The following is an 18,493-nucleotide window of genomic DNA, read 5'->3' on the forward strand; positions in this document are numbered from 1 at the left end:
GCTATTTCCACTGTGTCACTGGCTATCCACCTGACATATTACATGACGTTTTTGAAGGGATTGTTCCCTTAGAACTGGGTCTGTGCTTCAGTGTTTTTATTTCTAAGAAATATTTCACATTTAGTGAACTTAACAGTGCTATTTCACAGTTTCCATATAAGTGGTCTGACAAAACTAACTCTCCTCAGCCAGTGCCTGCTACCTTCTCCTCAAGAAACAAGATTGGAGGAAACGCGCATGAAAATTGGTCCCTCATACGACTGTTGCCATTCATTATTGGACACAAAATACCTTTGAGTGATCCAGCCTGGCTTCTGTTGATGTCTTTAAAAGACATTGTTGAGCTTGTTGTGGGTCCAGTCCATAATGAGGAAAGCATTGCATATCTTGACTCAAAAATTTCTGAACACCGACACAGATTCCAGGAAGTGTTCCCTAATGAAGAATTAATCCCGAAGCACCACTTTTTAGAGCACTATCCTGCTTTGATAAAAGCTTTTGGACCAGTTATAGCTTTCTGGACGATGCGGTTCGAAGCAAAACACAGCCAGTTTAAACGGATTGTAAGGCATACTGGCAACTTCAAGAACATTCTCCTGTCCCTGGCTACAAAGCACCAGCTTATGATAAGCCACAACCTGCATTCCACAACAGTTTTGCCTGCTCTTAGTGTTGTAAGAGTAACAGTGGATGTCCTACATGTAAATGTTCAGGAGTCAATCAGGCATATATCTCCTTCTCAGTCTCATGTTTAGCTGGCTGACACAGTCACCTATCAGGGATCGAGGTACTCAAAAGGCATGATTGTGGCCTTTGGTTCTACTGCAGGTCTTCCTGATTTTGCAGTGATTCTTCAAATTGCACTTATCGAGGAAAGAGTGTATTTTATTGTGAGAACACAGATATCCTGGTTTGATGAACATTATCGCGGATATTATCTGGAGAAGACAGACCACATAACTCGTTGAGCAACGATGCCTTACTGATGTATATCCTCTGTCTGCCTATATTGTTGCAGGAAAGCAAATGGTGATATTGAAGCGCCACATCTGTCTCCAACATAACTCTTCTTAGAAATGGAGCAAACTGTGAGATTCCGGGTCCTCATCGATCATGAAATCAAGAAACTCACTCTCAGCAGTGGCATGCCCTCAACTGTGAATGAGTTGGTTGCAGCTGTCAAAGAACATTTTTCCATCCCCACAGATATAAGTCTTCAATACAAAGATGAGGAATTTGATGACTTCTTCACACTAACATCTACCAATGAGCTGAAAGATAAGTGCACACTTAAAGTTGTGTATACACCGCTGGAGTTGACGCTGACCGTTGTTCCCCAGGAAAGCACCCCAGATGCCTCTGATGTCAGCTTTCTCTGTGAGTGTACGAGTCTCAGTGGGAACTCAGTGGATACCGTCATTCCGAGTCCATCCCCCTCTGAAAGGCAGAGCCCATGGCTTGCTGTGTTTCCAATTCCAACCTTCTCACACAACACTGAACTGGCCTTAAGACAAGGAAACGAGATTTATTTAAGAGATGGCACCCCTATGACATCACCAAGTATCAAATCAGACATCCTGGAGCGCCTGGCAGAGGCCATGTTTTTCTACACAGCTTACCCCAATGATGCCCAGAGATGTGCAGTGGCAGAGGCACTAGTTGCAAAGCATCCCTGCTTAAAGGAGCCCGGATCTTTTAATGGAATTTATGGGTGGCAGGTAAGCCTAAAGTATAAGTGTGGAAACTACCGGACAAAACGGAAAGCACTTGGAAGCACTGAACTCCTGATAAACTCACTGAGAAACAAGTCAAGTGATGAGCGAAAAGCTGCTAAAAATGTCAAGAAACCAAAGAGGACAGAGGTGAATTACTTGCCCTCACACCCACATGGTGAAACAGATGACACCCTTGAGAATCTGAGACTTGACCTAATTGCTGCCCATCAGACAAAGGACTCTGTCAGGAGCACAAATGATATGATGGCCAGAACATACAGCTGGAGAAGACAGGAAGTTATTACCAAGTCTCCTGGTGTGGCAGAATTCAAGGACCATTCCAGGTAAGTGACTTATCATTCAGATTTTGCTGACACTACTCACTTCTGAGAACTTTTTAGAAATTGTGACTTGGACATGAGATAGTAGATTAATCTTTAAAACCCCTTAAATAAGTCAAACATTTGCTGTCTTACAGGTAAACGAGGAGTTCCGAAGATGTACTGCAGTTTCCCTGGAAGCGACGTTTATGTCACAGCTGGACAAATGCACCCCAAAGCTCCTAGAACTCTTTAGTGCCAAGGGAGGAGCAACTGGTCAACGCATCAAAAAGTTGTTGATGGATCTGATACAGGTAGGGAAAAATTGGTTACAAAGTTAAGGTACGATATTAATCAATTGAGTGGTTTTGTTTTTCAGTTTTTTCAGCATCTTGCTTATCTGGGTGGTTTTTCTTTTGTTTTGTTGTTTTTTTGTTAATTAGCCAGTTTTTTTCTAAATTGTCTCGTGTTATTACTATTAATATATTATAATGAATAAAAAAGAAAAAATAATACAGACCTACAGTAATTACAGGGTTGGAGTGAATTTACCAACAAAAATAAGTTATTCATTATTGTTCTATTAACTAGGACCCAAGTGCCACTACAGTGAAGAAGAGAGATGTCACTCTGAGATGCCTCTTTGAGTATATGGGAGAGAGTGGACAGGAGCTTATCTCGGATTACTGTGTAAGTATTGTCTCAAAGCAGGTTTGGGTCAGTCTGGTGAACATGTTTAAATTGTGCGGACTGTTAAAGGATAACTCTTGCCAAATTGCAACCTAGGCTATTTTTGCTAATCTACCAGAGTCATACTTTCTTGTAAAAGCATAATTAGAATGGAAATGCCACTTTTAAGATTGACCGTATTTTCGTTTTCAGGTCAAAATGCCTTTTGAATGGGTGTGCTAGGGGCACTACAATGATTGCATCAAAATTGCTAGTTTTAAAACACTAAAGCGGCTCTACACATGAACTTGAGCATTGACAACATTGACAACCGGGTCGTCTCATTCAAACAGCCTGCTGTTGCTGTCAGCGAGCCGCCACACATGAATACTCATGAGTCAGACTGCGAATGCAAGTTACGTGCCCGCCCCAGCGCGCTCACGCTTACTAAAACGCCTCACCTCCGGCGCCGCGCATTCGCTACATTCCCTTTGGCACATCTAGTGGATGCATAACGCAAACCCAGTCAAACGTTTGACTGCAGTATCTTATGCGCCTTATAATCCGGTGCGCCCTATATATGAAAAATGTTCTAAAATAGGTCATTCATTGAAGGTGCGTCTTATAGTGCGGAAAATACGGTACACAATGTTGTCAATGCTCGAGTCCATGTGTAGAGCCCCTGGTGACACTTCAATTACAGTTTCATGTTGTGTTGAGCCTTCTTAGTGTTTTAAAAATAGTGATTTTTATGCCATCATTGTAGTGCCCCTAGCACTCCCATTCAAAAGGCATTTCGACTTCATATGAAAAAAGTCTATCTTGAGAGTGGCATTTCCATTCTAATTATGCTTTTACAAGAAAGAATGACTCTGGTAGATTAACAAAAATAGCCTAGGTTAAATTTTGGCAAGCGTTTCCCTTTAATGTGAACTGAATGAACCAGCATTTGGCAGGTAGTGGATTATTTATGCATTTATTTATTTTTTTAATAAATGAGATTGTTTGTCTTAAATACTTTATCTTGTATCTCAAAAGGGGGCCGCAGAGACCATTGTTCATGAGGACCTGAAAATTAAGAACATGAGCATCTATGTCTGCCGTGAGCCAGATGCAGTAGCAATCATCATTGAGGGAATACCAGTCCTTACCAATCTTGGAAACGTGGCCAAAGCATGCTGCTTCCTGGTTGGGTTGACATATGCACTTAATCTCGAGTATCCATCCAAGCTTTCCAAAACATTTGAGGTGTTTCAAAGACTTTTCGTGGGACTTGACACACTGCGCCCAAAACCAAGCCCCAAGTTCATGACCCTGAAAAACAAACTCCTTGCCTAGGCACTCAGACATGACTGTCACTGCACTTGTGAACAGCTGTTTTCTTTGTCTGTTCAACATCATTATACATTGGACATAATGGGTGTTATGTCCAATGTTATATTGGACATAATTGGACATTCAGGGTGTTGTAATGGTTTATCCTTGTCATGTTTTATACTGTGCACAGGTCATACTTCCTGGTGTGAAAAAGTAATTATATTTTATACACACAAAATAGACCTGCTGTGAAGCTGCACTTTAAAAACTGGTCAGTAGGTGAGATCAGTGAGATGTTTGACTAAAGATGTTTCAAAATATTCACACACGCTGTGAAGGTATTATGCCAAGTTGAGGTCAGATGGTCATGCTTGTGACCTGTAATGTTAGTGTTTAAAATGTTTCAATATTATGTTCACACTGTACTGTTAAAAGGATAGTTCACTTCAAAATGAAAATTCTGTCCTCATTTACTCACCCTCAAGTTGTTTTAAACCTGTATGAATTTCTTTCCTCTACAGGACACAAGGAAGATGTTTGAAGAATGTCAGTAACCGAACAGTTAACTGGACCCATTGACTTCCATATTAGAAAAAAATAAAAAGACTATGGAAGAACATCCTTCAAAATATCTTCCTTGTGTTCAGCAGAAGAAAGAAATTCATACAGGTTTAAAACAACTTGAGGGTGAGTAAATGACAGAATTTTCATTTTGAAGTGAACTATCCTTTTACGGTGTTTTACTAACCTACTATTTACAAGCTGAGGTCATATTTTGTTTAATACATGAATACAGAAGTTCTTGATTGTTTATACTGTCCAGCTCATTCCCACTATTTGGATATGGCATGTGAATTGTTAAAAAAATAGCAAGTGCCAGTTAACTTGATATTAAAATGTTTTAATATTATGTATGTACACACAGTAAAATATACTTTGAAGGTGTTCTTCTAACCTGCACTTTATAAGTTGAGGTCATGCTTTTTTTAATGCATGAATAGATGTTATTGATTGTTAACACTATCCAGCTCATTTTGAATTTGGTTTGTAAATTGTTACTTAATTTTAAAATTTTGTAACATTATGTACACAGAACTACTGTGAAGGTGTTCCACTAACCTGCACTTTATTTGCTGAGGGCATGTTTTCTTGAATGCCTGAATACCAATGTTTATACTGTCCAGCTCATTGCTACTGTTTTGGATATGGCAATGATTTAATAAATGTTGGAAATTGACATAGTAGCAACTATTTATTTGAAGCTATTTACACTTTCAAAACAAAGAGGGTAAATTGATCAAAATTAATAAATCAGAACATTATCTACTTATTTTTTTCATTTAAGTTACCTATTTTAATTAAGTTTAATGTGGATAAAATGATGATATTTTCTACATTGATAGTACTCAATTTATTGGCTTTTTCTGAAAATGCTACTTAATATTTTTGCGTACATTGAAATTCACATTATTAAGTTGTCTTTACTCAAAATATCAGTTAGTTCACTAAACTTGAAAAAAATAGTTGGAAAATGTTGTCTTAATTTTATTGAGTTAGATCCAAGTAACAGTTTTAACAGTGTACACTGCATGTTAGTAATTTGATTAAGTGCAGATTTGTAAGAGATTTGCATCATTAGAGGACAATTTCAACTAAGCTGGGACCTGCATTATTAATCTTGTCATCCAGTCTTTTTTAAGAGGGTGCCTGTGTCAAAATATGGTTTTTAAGACATTTATCATTTTTGTTTTCATTAGGTTCACATGGAGCATATTCCAGGGTTATGTTTATTCCTAAATTATGTTTAATTAACACACTCTAACTGACACAAAGAAAAAAAAAAATGGTAGTAGGTTTATGGGTTGATTTCTGGGTCTCTAGGCAAATTATGAATCTGACATATAGTCCGCTGTCTGCACGTTACTTAATGAGAAGTTGGGAGAGACAGGGTACACAAATGGTGAACAGTGGGTGATAGGTGTGGGGTTGGAGGTCAATAGGGGCCCGACAGCCAAGTTTAACCCTGGTGCCCCTTTAAGGCTATGAGTATTTCACCTAGTATTTGTTTCATTAAAGCAAGACTGTATAGGAACTTTTTCTCAGGTGAACGGCCACTGTGGCCACAAGTAACAAGTATGGAAAAACAGTAAATGAAACCACCTGCTCAGTAGTATTTATAACAGTAGCACTGACTCTAATGTCAGCTACACAGCATTATCTTTCCCAAGTTTGCAAACAGTTTGGCTAACATTTAGCCACCATAAGTTACTAGTCACACCAGAGTTCAGAGTTAGTCCGTAACAGCAAAAACTTTGTGTCTTGAAATGAAGGGTAAATATTACTGCTTACAATTTCAACTTTTCATTTGTAAAAGGAAGAATGTGTTTTTTCCTCACAGTCTCACTTTACACCATATACTTTTTTACATTGTCAAACATCATCTACCACCAAAAATCATGACAAAAGCATGTTAATAAACTTACATATATTTTATTGCATATTTTATTATTCCCAGTGTAAGCACAGCTCTATCAAGTTGTGCATGTTTCAATACCCACACTAATATGTGGGCATATTCAACCTTTTTTAAATCGTTAAATATGTAAAGGTTTATGCATGGCTAATGGTTAAATCTCCCAGCTGGAAGTGGAAACAGTAAGCTACAGTATAACCAAACAGGAAGCACAGTTTTATGGAGCATTTCTAATCACAGTGGTAACTAATATCAATTCTGTTAAATACCTGGGGATTTTAATGTGACAACCAGCGTCAATATTGCTCTCAAAGCATCTAAATGCTTTGCTTTGTTTATGTGTATGTGTGCAGTGTACATCCCTCAGCCTTCGAAGAAGAAGCTGAGCCTTATGTCCTAAGTAGAAAACATGGCTGCAAGTCTCTGTGCCAGCTGGCTCATGTCTCCTGGTGAAGTGAGGTGTGACAATAAATACAGACTGCTTCACTAACAGCAAAGGTAGCCAAAGCAAATGCAGGCACTAAACCTACTGATGTGTTCAATTTCATAACAGTCTTCATACCTGTGATATGTGATTTGCATTCACTGTGTAAGTACACCAGTTGGTGGTTTGTGTGCGTCTCATAGCTTCTACTATTCATCCATCCATAATCTAAAAAAAAGAAATAAACAATACAAATACAACTAATATATCCTAGTATTAAGCATGGCAGCAATGGAGGCATCTACAGTACTAAAGCTACTCCAATAACAAAGATTGTCACATATCTGAAATTTGGTGTGTGAACGTTATTAAAGATACAAAGAGTGTACTATTGCTACTTAACCACTTCTCTTTAGACAAGACATTGAGGTGTATACATACACTGTAGTTATTCCATAAAAGCCCTGTGCTAATTAGTGTTGATTTAATAAAGTGCAGATTCTTCCAGTAAAGCTGTTATGAGACTACATGATGTTGGTCCGTGTTTTTGGGGGAGGTTTTCCTCATACAAATCAAGGTTCTAAGGATAAAGGGAAACAGTGGGTGATTTGGGGCTATATAAATAAAAGTTACCTCTTTCACTTGACATAGGGCATTGCCAGGGAACAACTATGCACAACAATTCTATTCTATCCTGCGTAACGTGTCACAGTGAAAGATAATTCATTCTGCATTTAAAACATGAGGCCCTGGAAAGACTGTCCAAAGTTGTTTAGCCTTCTCTCGCCTAGTTGTGCTTAATGATGCTTCTCACATTGGTTGGGATTCTATGCATGGGAGTCACAATAGAATAATGATCACTTAAAGGTTCAGTGTGTAAGTTTTAGTGGCATCTATTGGTGAGGGTTGCAACTTGCAACCAATGGCTTAACCACGGCTCACCCCTCCCTTTGCAAGAGCGCAGGAGAAACTATGGTGGCTGACACGCTCTGTCGGCTCTTGCGCTAAACAATACGTGTGGTCCTCTGTCCAAATTTCACGTCTCTTCTTACTTCTAATTAAACAGAGTACTACTGCTATTACTACTACAAGTACTACTACTACTACTACTTCTTCTTTGTAAGTATTCAACATGGTGACGAAAAGCGCTCTGAATAGCCGTTTGTCCGTTTGGGCTACTGTAGAAATATGGCGGCGCAACATGGCGACTTCCATGTAAGAGGACCCGCAGTTAGCGCTGCAGACTGAACTTTCACAAATGATAACCAGAAGTTGAAATAATTTTTTCTAAAAACACGAGGCTATGCTCCAGATTGTCACAAAGCTAAAAGTGCAATCAAGACTTAATAAATAGACTACGGTTGTTGGAGATGAAACTACACCTCCTGCCTGGTTCTTGTTCCAGTTCTCAATTACAAGTCCTTCCCCTGGAAGGCGCTCAGGTTGAAAGCTGTGTCCATGAACTTCTTCAGCTCATTGAGGTGGGTGGACTTGTTCCCTGTCGCAGGAGCAGCTGCAGGATCCCGTCCCACATACCTGAAAGAGACACTGAAGGTTTGTCACCAGTGACAGGAGTTCAAATCCCTTACCTGATGACTGGGTTTACCTCTGTCATGTACATATCAGGCTACAAGTGAGTGGAAACCCTTACCAAATGGCTTTCTTGTTAGCCACCACTGTGAGAAAACGTGGCCGGACATAATCATAGTAGCCCATGTTCTTGTGTTCCTCCTGACACCAGACCAGCTCAGCGTTGGCATACTTCTCTGACTCTGCTCTGACCAGATCAAACGGGAATGGAGAAATCTGAGGGAGAAGCCAAAAAATACGTAGAAGAAAAAGTGACAAAATTGCATCACAGTGTGAAAGATACACAGTACATGATATGCTCAGACAGACGAGAGGGATTAAACACCTGTTCAAGTCGGATGATGGCGATGTCTTTTTCCAAATTTAGCTGTTTCCTCTCTTTAGCCAGTTCATAGTACACTTTGCCAGTGCAGAAGATCACCCTCTTCACTTGGGCTGGGTTTTGACTCGCAGGACTCTCATCTGGAATCAACCTCTTGAATGTAGTGCCTGCAGGCATTGAATATGATATGTTACATAACACTGTACACCAACATTCATAGGTCATATTTTAAAATAAAAGTAAAACCACCTTTGGCGAGGTCATCAAAACTGGACCTTGCATCCGGGTGCCTCAGCAGAGACTTTGGAGTGAAAATGATCAGCTGTGAAAAGAAGGAAAAAGTTTCTGAAAAGTGACAAACAACAGACTGATTCTATCATCCGTATCTTCATTGTGTGCTTTGAAAAAACTCCAGAGATAAAAGTTTTTATGTCTTTTCACGCTAATTTGTTGCCACCATATAGCACACATCAGCAGCATTGGGAAAACAAAACATTTCTTTAACAAATAAATAAAACCCTTTGTGCTCAGCCGACCAAGTCCAGAATTTCAGAGTTTTTCATATAAAACAAACAATACCATCCCCTGTTGGCCCCCTCGCTAATTTGCTCAGGAAGTAATTTTCTCATGCTCCGCGAAGCATTGCATTCATTTGCAACAGGGGATCAGTTAAGATATTCACTGTGGCTGAAAAACTGTGAGAGACTGAAAAAAGAGATGTGCATATTCAAAAAAGGAGAAATGCTTTACACACCGAAACTTTATACTCAAACTAGTCCTACTTTAGGGGTTTGAAGTATTAAAGACATATAGATTTAATATAGGATTTATTGCAAATTTGCAATATAAACGAGTTAGGGTCTGTCATTATGAAGCAATAACACACTGAGACATAACTGCAGTTCGTGTCACTTTCATATTTGAGTCTTTGATGTAATTTTAATAACAGATATGACCCAAAGACAGATATGACCCAAAGAAAACATTTTTACTTTCAGCAGGGAATAAGAGTTTTAAGACTCTACACATAACTACTAAACATCACTGAGTGTTGTCAAATGACCATCTGAACATTTTCTAGTATGCCAGGATTTATCTTTGTCAAAGCAGTGGCTTATATGTTTGACTTCAATATAATCTACGCAAACAATGTTACACTTTACCGGTTTTCTGAATGGCAGCAGAATCTGCCGTCTGATCACATGACAGTAGTTAGCAGGCGTGGAGCAGTTGACCACAATCCAGTTACAGTCATACAACTGCTGGACTTCAAAATCTCCACAGAACTCCTTTGTAAAAAAAATAAATAAATAAAAAGTTTACAAAAGGAATTAATAAAAATAGAAACATAGATAACATAGACATGTAGACAACATTACAGATCAAATGTTGGTTGCAGCAATGTTTTTTTCTTGTGATTAAGTAGGAGATGTACAGTAGCGCACGAGTGCATCACTGTATCTCTCTCTCACAGACACACACACAGACACACACACCACAAAGGATGTTAATCCCTTACTATGCTCCCACTAATAGTTTGATCAATATCCCATTTGAAGATTTATCTGGTAAGCTTCTGCTGATACAGCTCGCTGGGGTCCCTCCTTGAATGTTCCCCCGTGCCAGATCACCAATGGGACCTGAGTTACTGCTGAATACCAACGCTTTGCAGGCCATAATGAAGAGACTTTTCAGCTCTAGAGAAATCGGCAGTCATCACTTAAATAATCACTTAAGTGGTCATGAGATCAGCATAGCCAATTAAACAAGAAGCCGTTGGATGTTAACTGCAGCAAACTGTGTAGCAGCTTAGAGATTCTCTGGCATATATCATTAGATGATCATGTTCCTCAAATGGGTAACCATTAGAGCCATAATGTGAATTTTACATTTGAACATACAGGGAAGTGATCGGGATCATCTTTGCTCATTTGCAGGAAGCGTTCAGGTCGGGCTGATGAATGTTCTGGGCCCTGAGGACAGAAGAGAAGAAGAGCAAGACACTAAATGACAAAATGGAAGAAGAATAAACACGTATTCCAAAAAATTACATATTCTTTTTTCCAAAGCAGTATAGCCTGGTTTATTTTCAGTTCTCACCATTCCCTCCATCCCATGCGGTAGCAGTAGGACAATACCATTGTTGCGGACCCACTTGGCCTGGCCTGGGCTGATGAACTGGTCAATGATACACTGGGCTGTGTTGTGAAAGTCTCCAAACTGCGCCTCCCAGAGGATCAGAGCATTCGGACTGGCCATAGCAAAGCCAAGCTCAAAACCTGAAGTCACAGTCATTGTTACACGGCGCTACAAAATGGCATGCTCTGTGGCCAGAGTGGCTTCAGTCTTACCTAGCACTCCATACTCCGATAAGGAGCTGTTGCAGACAGTGTAAGGAGCCTGGTTAGCCCACAGGTGGTTCATGGGAACACAGATACGTTTGTCCACCTCTTGGTCGTGCAGAACATGGTGACGGTGACTGTACAAGAGAGGTAGAGGCATAAAGGACTGAAACTGGCATATAGAAACAAGTCTACAGCTATGCTCAGGGCCGTGAGGCTGTACTTAGACACAGCTTTGTTTGAGCTAAATGCTAAAGTCGGTATGCTAACATGCTCGCAATTTAAATGTTCACTATCTTAGTTGTTAGCATGCTTAAAACCGGAATCATTGTGTTTCATCTTTTGGGATCATGACAATCCATCCAGTCTGGACAAAACGGGACTGACAGAGACTGACTGATTGACCGAGAGACAGACAGACAGAAAGACATTGCCATCCTTGGAGCCATGCTAAAAACATCACTGTTGTGCCAAGTCATCCATTCGTTTATGGTACTTGAAAAGAGTGAGGAGAAAAGAATCATACATCAAGATAGCATATCACACTCAAATTCAGTGGGGTGTAAAGAAAAACACACTAACCCCACAAATCAATTTAAGATGCTGTGACATATGTTCTATACTGCAGCTTATAATTATTTTCATCATTGATTAAACTATTGAATTATTGAATACAAATTTCACTTTACGACAATAAAAAAAGTGAAAAACAGAAAATCACCACATATAAGAAGCTGGAACCACTTAATGTTTGTCAGTTAATGTAATTTTTCATTAATTACTTAAATGATTAATCCATTAACGATTTTTGATTTAATTTAATGTTTTACCACTAGTATTTAGAGGACAAAAACAGTATGCCATTTATAAGTGCAGAACAATATAGCCACAAAAGGCAAATTTTTAGGACTGTACGCTGGCTTAAACGATGATGGTGAAAACTGCAGTTTTTCTAGGGCAATAGGATTTCTTTCAAAGGTTTTTAACCCAGTAGATGCAGGGTAAACACACACATGCAGCCCCTGTTCTTGCCCACAAAGGCACTCCACGAAGAGTAGCCTCCTCTCTCCTTATCATCAGTCAGTATGAAGCCCAATAAGAGCTGATGGGAGCACAGAGCCGAGCGTTAACAAGCTCTGCCAGTCCGCTCGCTCCCAGTGTAGGAATCAGCTTTCAAAACCAGCACGATCAGACAATCACTTAAACCCCTTTAACATCACTTTAATGACATCTACACACACACACACACACACACACACACACACACACACACACACACACACACACACACACACACACACACACACACACACACACACACACACACAGTGCTAGAGGTTATGTAATAGTAAGGCGGAAGAACTGCAGGAAACAAATTCTATTGATTATTATCTTGAATGTGATATATTACCTCCTAGAAGACTACGTGATCATTATAGCCCTTTGAATAATATCACCCATAATTATGGTCTAATGAGGACACATAATGCACTGCATAATTATTATGTTTGATCCTTGTTCCACATTTGCAGGATATACACTTTCTCTTCAAGAAATCCTTTGATGAAAAGAACACAATCGAGAGCAGCCAGCATTAATTGAGGTAACACACATCATTTCATGTTCCATTTTCTCAATCCACCCGCACACCATCCAAAGAGGACCCAAAAACCTCACGAGAATGAGGTCTTTCTATGGGATTGCCTCATGAACTGCATGCCCTCTCTACATGTCTCTACTTTCTTTAGTTAACACACACAAAAACACACACTCACACTTCCTCTGCCTAGGGGCCCCATTAGTCAGGGAAAGGGGTGCACAGCGCAGCGCATGCAACCCACCCAAACACGGCGACTGAATCCATTAGTCCACGCTGTTACGTACATCACAGAAACGCAAGCATGTTCACTCAACTGTAACATGCCAATATGCTCAGCTCCTAAGAACTATGAAGGGGAGCAGAGTAGTGGGGGATGAAAAAAAGTGTAGGTGGGAGGAGGAAAAAAGCAATATGGGGTGGTGGTAAAGTGGGTATAGCTGAAGTACGATGAAGAGAAAGCTTGCGGACTCAACTGACACAGAAGAGGATTTAAATAACAACAGATACAGAGATGCAGGGTGGATGTAGTTTTTGACTGCTGTAATTTTTTTCCCAGCCAGGCAAATTGCCCTGCTTAAGGGGACAGCAAACGGGGAGAAGTAGATGTCAGTGGTAAACGTGAGGCAAAAGAAAAAGCCCCATAGCCTCTGGTTAGTTAGTGTGATATATGTTGCTGTGAGCTGGGGAGGGGTGGGCCTGGGCGGTGGTGTCATTGAAGATGGGTTGGTGGAGAAGTGATAGGGTGCAGACGAGACAGGCACAGTGAAAAGGGGAGCTGGTTTTGTTCATGTGTCACTCGTTCCCTCCATACCATGACAACACCATGTGGGTTTCACAGTTCCCAGGAGACTGCGCTGACGTTTCCTGTCTGTCAGACTCCTTGTGCCACACTCCCCACCCCCACCCTAATTACTTAATTCACTCTCTTTAGGAGACTTCTCTTAATATCTGATAAAGTCAGGATGACAGGCTCACCCTGACATACTCAGCAAATGTGCCATTTGGGGCAAAATCAATCTAAGAGGCAATGCACGGCTAGGTGACATCGTTGAAATCATTATCACAGTGTTATAAAAATATACTGAACATGAGAAAAAACTCTTTATATATGTAAATAACTCCTCCATTGTGAAATCTGTAGAACGATAAAATATAATGTAATTTCATCTCAGTATGATTTAGATGAAAGTTGATGAGCAATTTTGTCTAATTAGCACCCAGCCCTACATTATTATAAGGAAAGATAAAGCTAATTTGTGATTGAAAAATCGATTAAGTGAGTTACTGTGACTATGATTCTTAAAACACTCTATTTATTCAGCAACTTCACTTGATCCATCAGCACAGCGGAGCTGAACAATGGTCAACAGTAAAAGACTGTAGTGGAGGGGGAGCTCCTTCTAGTCTGACAGCATTAATACCAGAAGCCTGAAGAGGCTACAGTTTTCAGTGGTGTTGACATGGACTCACCTAAGGTTCCCCGCTCCACATCCTGCCCGCTGAGTCGTACATGGATGCCTTCTTTGAGAAGGGAGCCAAAGGCCATGTACTCTCCCAGAGCCCAGTCCATCTGCCGATTCGTCACCAGGTGAGCTCGACCACGCAGGATACGAGACACACCTGGTGAACACACACACATTCAAATGTTGGTTGCAGCAATGTTTTTTCCTTGTGATTAAGTAGTAGATGTACAGTAGCGCACGAGTGCATCACTGTATCTCTCTCTCTCACACACACACACACACACACACACACATAGGAACGAAAGTGAAAGTGATATCTTAGCACTGGGGAAGGTAGTGCAATGGACCAACGTACCGTATTGTAAATAACATTAAAAACCCCTGTGGCAATCTAAATTGCTATAGCATGAGCCGAATCAGCTGTGCAGCCAACACCTGCTGTTGGAAACTGATGTCTTTAAAGGTGAACTGCTTTAATTGACATAATATCATCCCTGTAGAAAAAAATCAAGTAAACGTGGCACTGTTTATATTTTATGGATCTTTATCATATCATTAAGCGGCATGTATCCCATATTGTTCTGCAGTAATGTGAGCTCTTCTCTTATTGTGTACAATCCTTGCACAGCATATCTGTATTAGTATTAGTAATACTATACATGCTATGTATGCATGCTCTATTCTCCAGTACAAAGCAACTAAACTCACCAGGGTGGATTTTAAAATCTTCCAGAGGCACTGAGCTGGCTGTCTGGCCAATGTGCTGCAGGACCTCCTCATCCAGCCCTGTGGGGACACAGATCATGCTCCTGGGCTCTCCCTCTGCTGTGAAGAAATCTACAGAGAGAGAACGCTTCACTCCAGCAGGAAGAAAAAAGTATTCACAGAAAAAGCAGCCAATCAAAAGAAAATTTTAATTGAATCACTTTCTGCAAAGAGACAATTTACCTGGCCACGGGGAGTCAAGCCAGTGTCGAATGTGTAAAATCTTTTCATCCTTGGAGCTGGTGTATGCCTCCTCACATATCTTGTCATATTTGGCAACTTCTTCCTGCAACCCCATTTGGTCATGTGTGATAGGGACAATGACAAATTCCACATATGAAGTGACGCAAACACAGTTTTTTTTTACTTCCATTAAAGGACTAAAGCTGACTAACAAAAACTGTGTGTAGCTGAGGCAGGGAGACAGAGAGAAAGAAATATGAAGGGCGGAAAAAGGTCTCCACCAGCAGTAATGGTTCTGCCTTGCTATATTAAAAATGGGGCTTTTGCAAGAGTCCAAATGGCAGGCCACACAACAGAAAACAATGTCCATCAAAGGAGGAGAGAGGCGCAGCAGTATTTCTCTTGACATGTGGTATAAAAAAAAATCAGAATAGATGTTACAATCAAAGTTTCTGTTTTGGATGAAGAATTGCATTGACTGATGCCAGAATCTGAGATATTTCAACTTCATTGAGCAATATATACTCTCTGAGGGATTGTGGGCTGGGTGATTGAACTGAGGCAGTAAATTGAAACTCAAATACAGCAGTGCTGGCACAACGTATTCACTTGAAGGCTAGGGTAATATCTAAGTGTGATTTAATGCACAAGTAGTCCAGTGGATGGAGATACCAAATAAAACAGTATACAGTAGCAGCTACCAGTATACAGTATATTTAACAAGAGCAAACAGCATTAGACACAAACCTCAAATTCCTGCAGCGTCACCACTCCCTCAGCAATGAGCTTGTCAGAATACTTTTTCAGCACATGCTCCTGCCGACGGATCTGTTTGTACATCAGCGGTTGGGTGAACATGGGCTCGTCCATCTCATTGTGGCCAAAGCGCCTGTAAGAAACCTGTACATACACACACACACCTCAAAAACAGAGGCCATGTCTAAGTGTGTACTTTTGATTGTGTTTCCTGTCAGTCCATTAAGAGTCACTGTGACTAACCAGGTCAATGACAACATCCTTGTTGAAGGTGGCCCTCCACTCTGCAGCCACCCGGCACACGTACATTACAGCCTCGGGGTCATCGGCATTCACATGGAAGATGGGTGCATTGACAACCCGAGCCACATCGGTGGGGTAGGGGGAGGAGCGGGCCACTCGAGGGTCTGTAGTGAAGCCAATCTGAAAGGATCACATGCAAAAGTTGATATAATTTAGAGTCTGAAATCACACTCAAGAAGATGAAAATTATTTTTAGTGCAACAAATTAGCTAATTTTGTTAGTTTTGATGTACAGTTTTTTGGAATGATGAATTAAACAACAGAATTGTGTAAAACTATAACACATTGTGTCAGGTACAGTAACGTAACACCGAACTCTCCAATACCTGGTTGTTGACAACCACATGGATTACCATGTGGTGGTGTAGGAGGGGAGCTCACTTAGGTGGAAAGTCTCATATACAACTCCTTGTCCAGCAAAAGCAGCGTCACCATGAATCAAGATGCACATCACCTGGAAAAAATCCCATCATAGACTCAGCAGACAGAGTAGCACCATCTGTGTATCTCTTATGCACACATCTACATTTACACCGCCAAACACAAATCTAGCCACCATCTGCCTGGTACAATAACTGTTACCTTCTTTCCCTGAGTGTCTCCTCTGTAGAACTGCTCAGCTTTGGCCTTGCCCTGAACCACCGGATCCACCGCCTCCAGGTGGGAGGTTTGCCATGATGACAGCGTGATGTTCTTGTCCGTCTCACGGTTGATCCTCTCGTGGTACATCCCAAGGTGGTATTTGACGTCACCCGACCCCTATAGATGTAAAAAAGGTTATGAAATAAAGCAAAAGTTGCATCTCCAGAATGCTTTCTGATAATTCTCACAAAACAGCAGTTCCCTCACCTCATCGGTGGCCTCTAACTTGGGGTCGAACTGACAGAAGATCTGATTCAGCTCCTTACGGATCACATTGGCCAAGACATTCAGTCGACCCCTGGAAGTACAGTTTACAAAGCTTACATCAAACATGGATGGATGAGAATTAGCAGTATGCATAGACTGAACGGAGAGGTAAGAAAATATAGAATACAGGTACCGATGAGCATTCCCATGATTACACTTTCAATGCCTGCAGCACTCGACTTGTCAATGATGGTTTTAAGAGCAGGGATGAGCACTTCACAGCCCTCCAGACCAAAACGTTTCTCTGATGACCACTTTCTGGCCAGAAGTCCTCAAATCTAGACAGTTCAGATTTAGGGTTAATGGAGGGTTTTGCCACTAACAAGTAGCTTTACACAACTGATGATACAGATTAACCCTGTCACTGATATTATGATGATTCTTGGAACAATGATGGTTTAGAGCACTCAAGCGTTTAGCAAATTTATTTCGCTACCAATGTGTGTGTGTGTGTGTGGTTGTGTGTGTGTGTGGTGCTGTGTGTTAATAGAAATGACAACACTGCAAGAACACAAGACAGTCAAAGATACAATAAAAGAATAGGAGAATCACTTCCAGAACCTACAGTAACTTCTGACAAAATTTATCAAAGATGATAATGAGCTCACATGATGAATGGGGTGTTTTGTTTATGTTATGTGAGCCTCTGATGGGAGCTATAACTAAAAGTGAGATATTGTGCTGTCATCAAAGAGTAAGTCATAGGTGTTTATTCATTGCTGACCGTGTGGATCTGACCAGGCGGGCTAGCAAAGTTCTCTTCTCAGCATTAGTGAACTGCATGATTCCCGGAGTCTCAATTTCTGACGAATCCACTGACACTGGTCCATGTTGTTAATGAACATAACTCGACCCCTATGTGACCACAGTAGGATGTCTAAAAAAGGAGAGATTAAAAAACACAAACAGCTTGGTACAGTGCTTTCCCCCATCATCAGACACATGCACGACACAACACACAAACACATACCTCTAGTCTGTGTATGATTTCTTGAAGAGGAAGTGGTGTTTTCTCCTCCGATGAAGGTGGTGGAAGGCAGCCGAAAGCTCCTATCCAAGTCAGACTCATCAAGACCATAGAAACCTACGATACCATTTGAAAAGCAAGTTTGTTTAAGACTTTCATAACAGCCTACCACATAACCTACGGACTGGCCCTGAGCACATGTTCCATGTCGTGACAAAATTTGAATTAAAGCTATTTTTTATTTGTTCACATTTGTCAGTTGCATCACATTTTGGTGTAGTAGACAAAGGAAGCTGTTAGCTTCCAAGGGAGACATAAAAAACCAAGGATCCAAACCAAAGAACACCCAGAACAAATCCGTTTTAACACAGTAAT

General features: G+C 40.6%; 1 protein-coding gene and 1 pseudogene across 2 annotated transcripts; one reads left to right on the forward strand and one right to left on the reverse strand.

Moving 5' to 3' along the window:
• Positions 1–972: 972 nt before the first annotated feature.
• On the forward strand, positions 973–5,258 carry LOC119913474. Of its 2 annotated transcripts, none has more exons than XM_038732911.1 (3): positions 973–2,349; positions 2,627–2,725; positions 3,743–5,258. In XM_038732911.1, the coding sequence occupies exons 1-3, from the start codon at positions 2,245–2,247 to the stop codon at positions 4,040–4,042; spliced, it is 504 nt and encodes a 167-aa protein (XP_038588839.1). In that variant the 5' UTR covers positions 973–2,244; the 3' UTR covers positions 4,043–5,258. Both variants share the same exon structure in this region; 1 of them encodes a protein (XP_038588839.1).
• A 1,233-nt stretch (positions 5,259–6,491) lies between these two features.
• LOC119912052 overlaps positions 6,492–18,493 on the reverse strand; it is a 14,848-nt pseudogene continuing 2,846 nt past the window's right edge.

The sequence above is a fragment of the Micropterus salmoides genome, unplaced genomic scaffold (assembly GCF_014851395.1).
Source record: "Micropterus salmoides isolate LMB-PRFRI ecotype aquatic unplaced genomic scaffold, ASM1485139v1 Ms_hic_scaffold_2, whole genome shotgun sequence".
Lineage (NCBI taxonomy): Eukaryota > Metazoa > Chordata > Actinopteri > Centrarchiformes > Centrarchidae > Micropterus > Micropterus salmoides.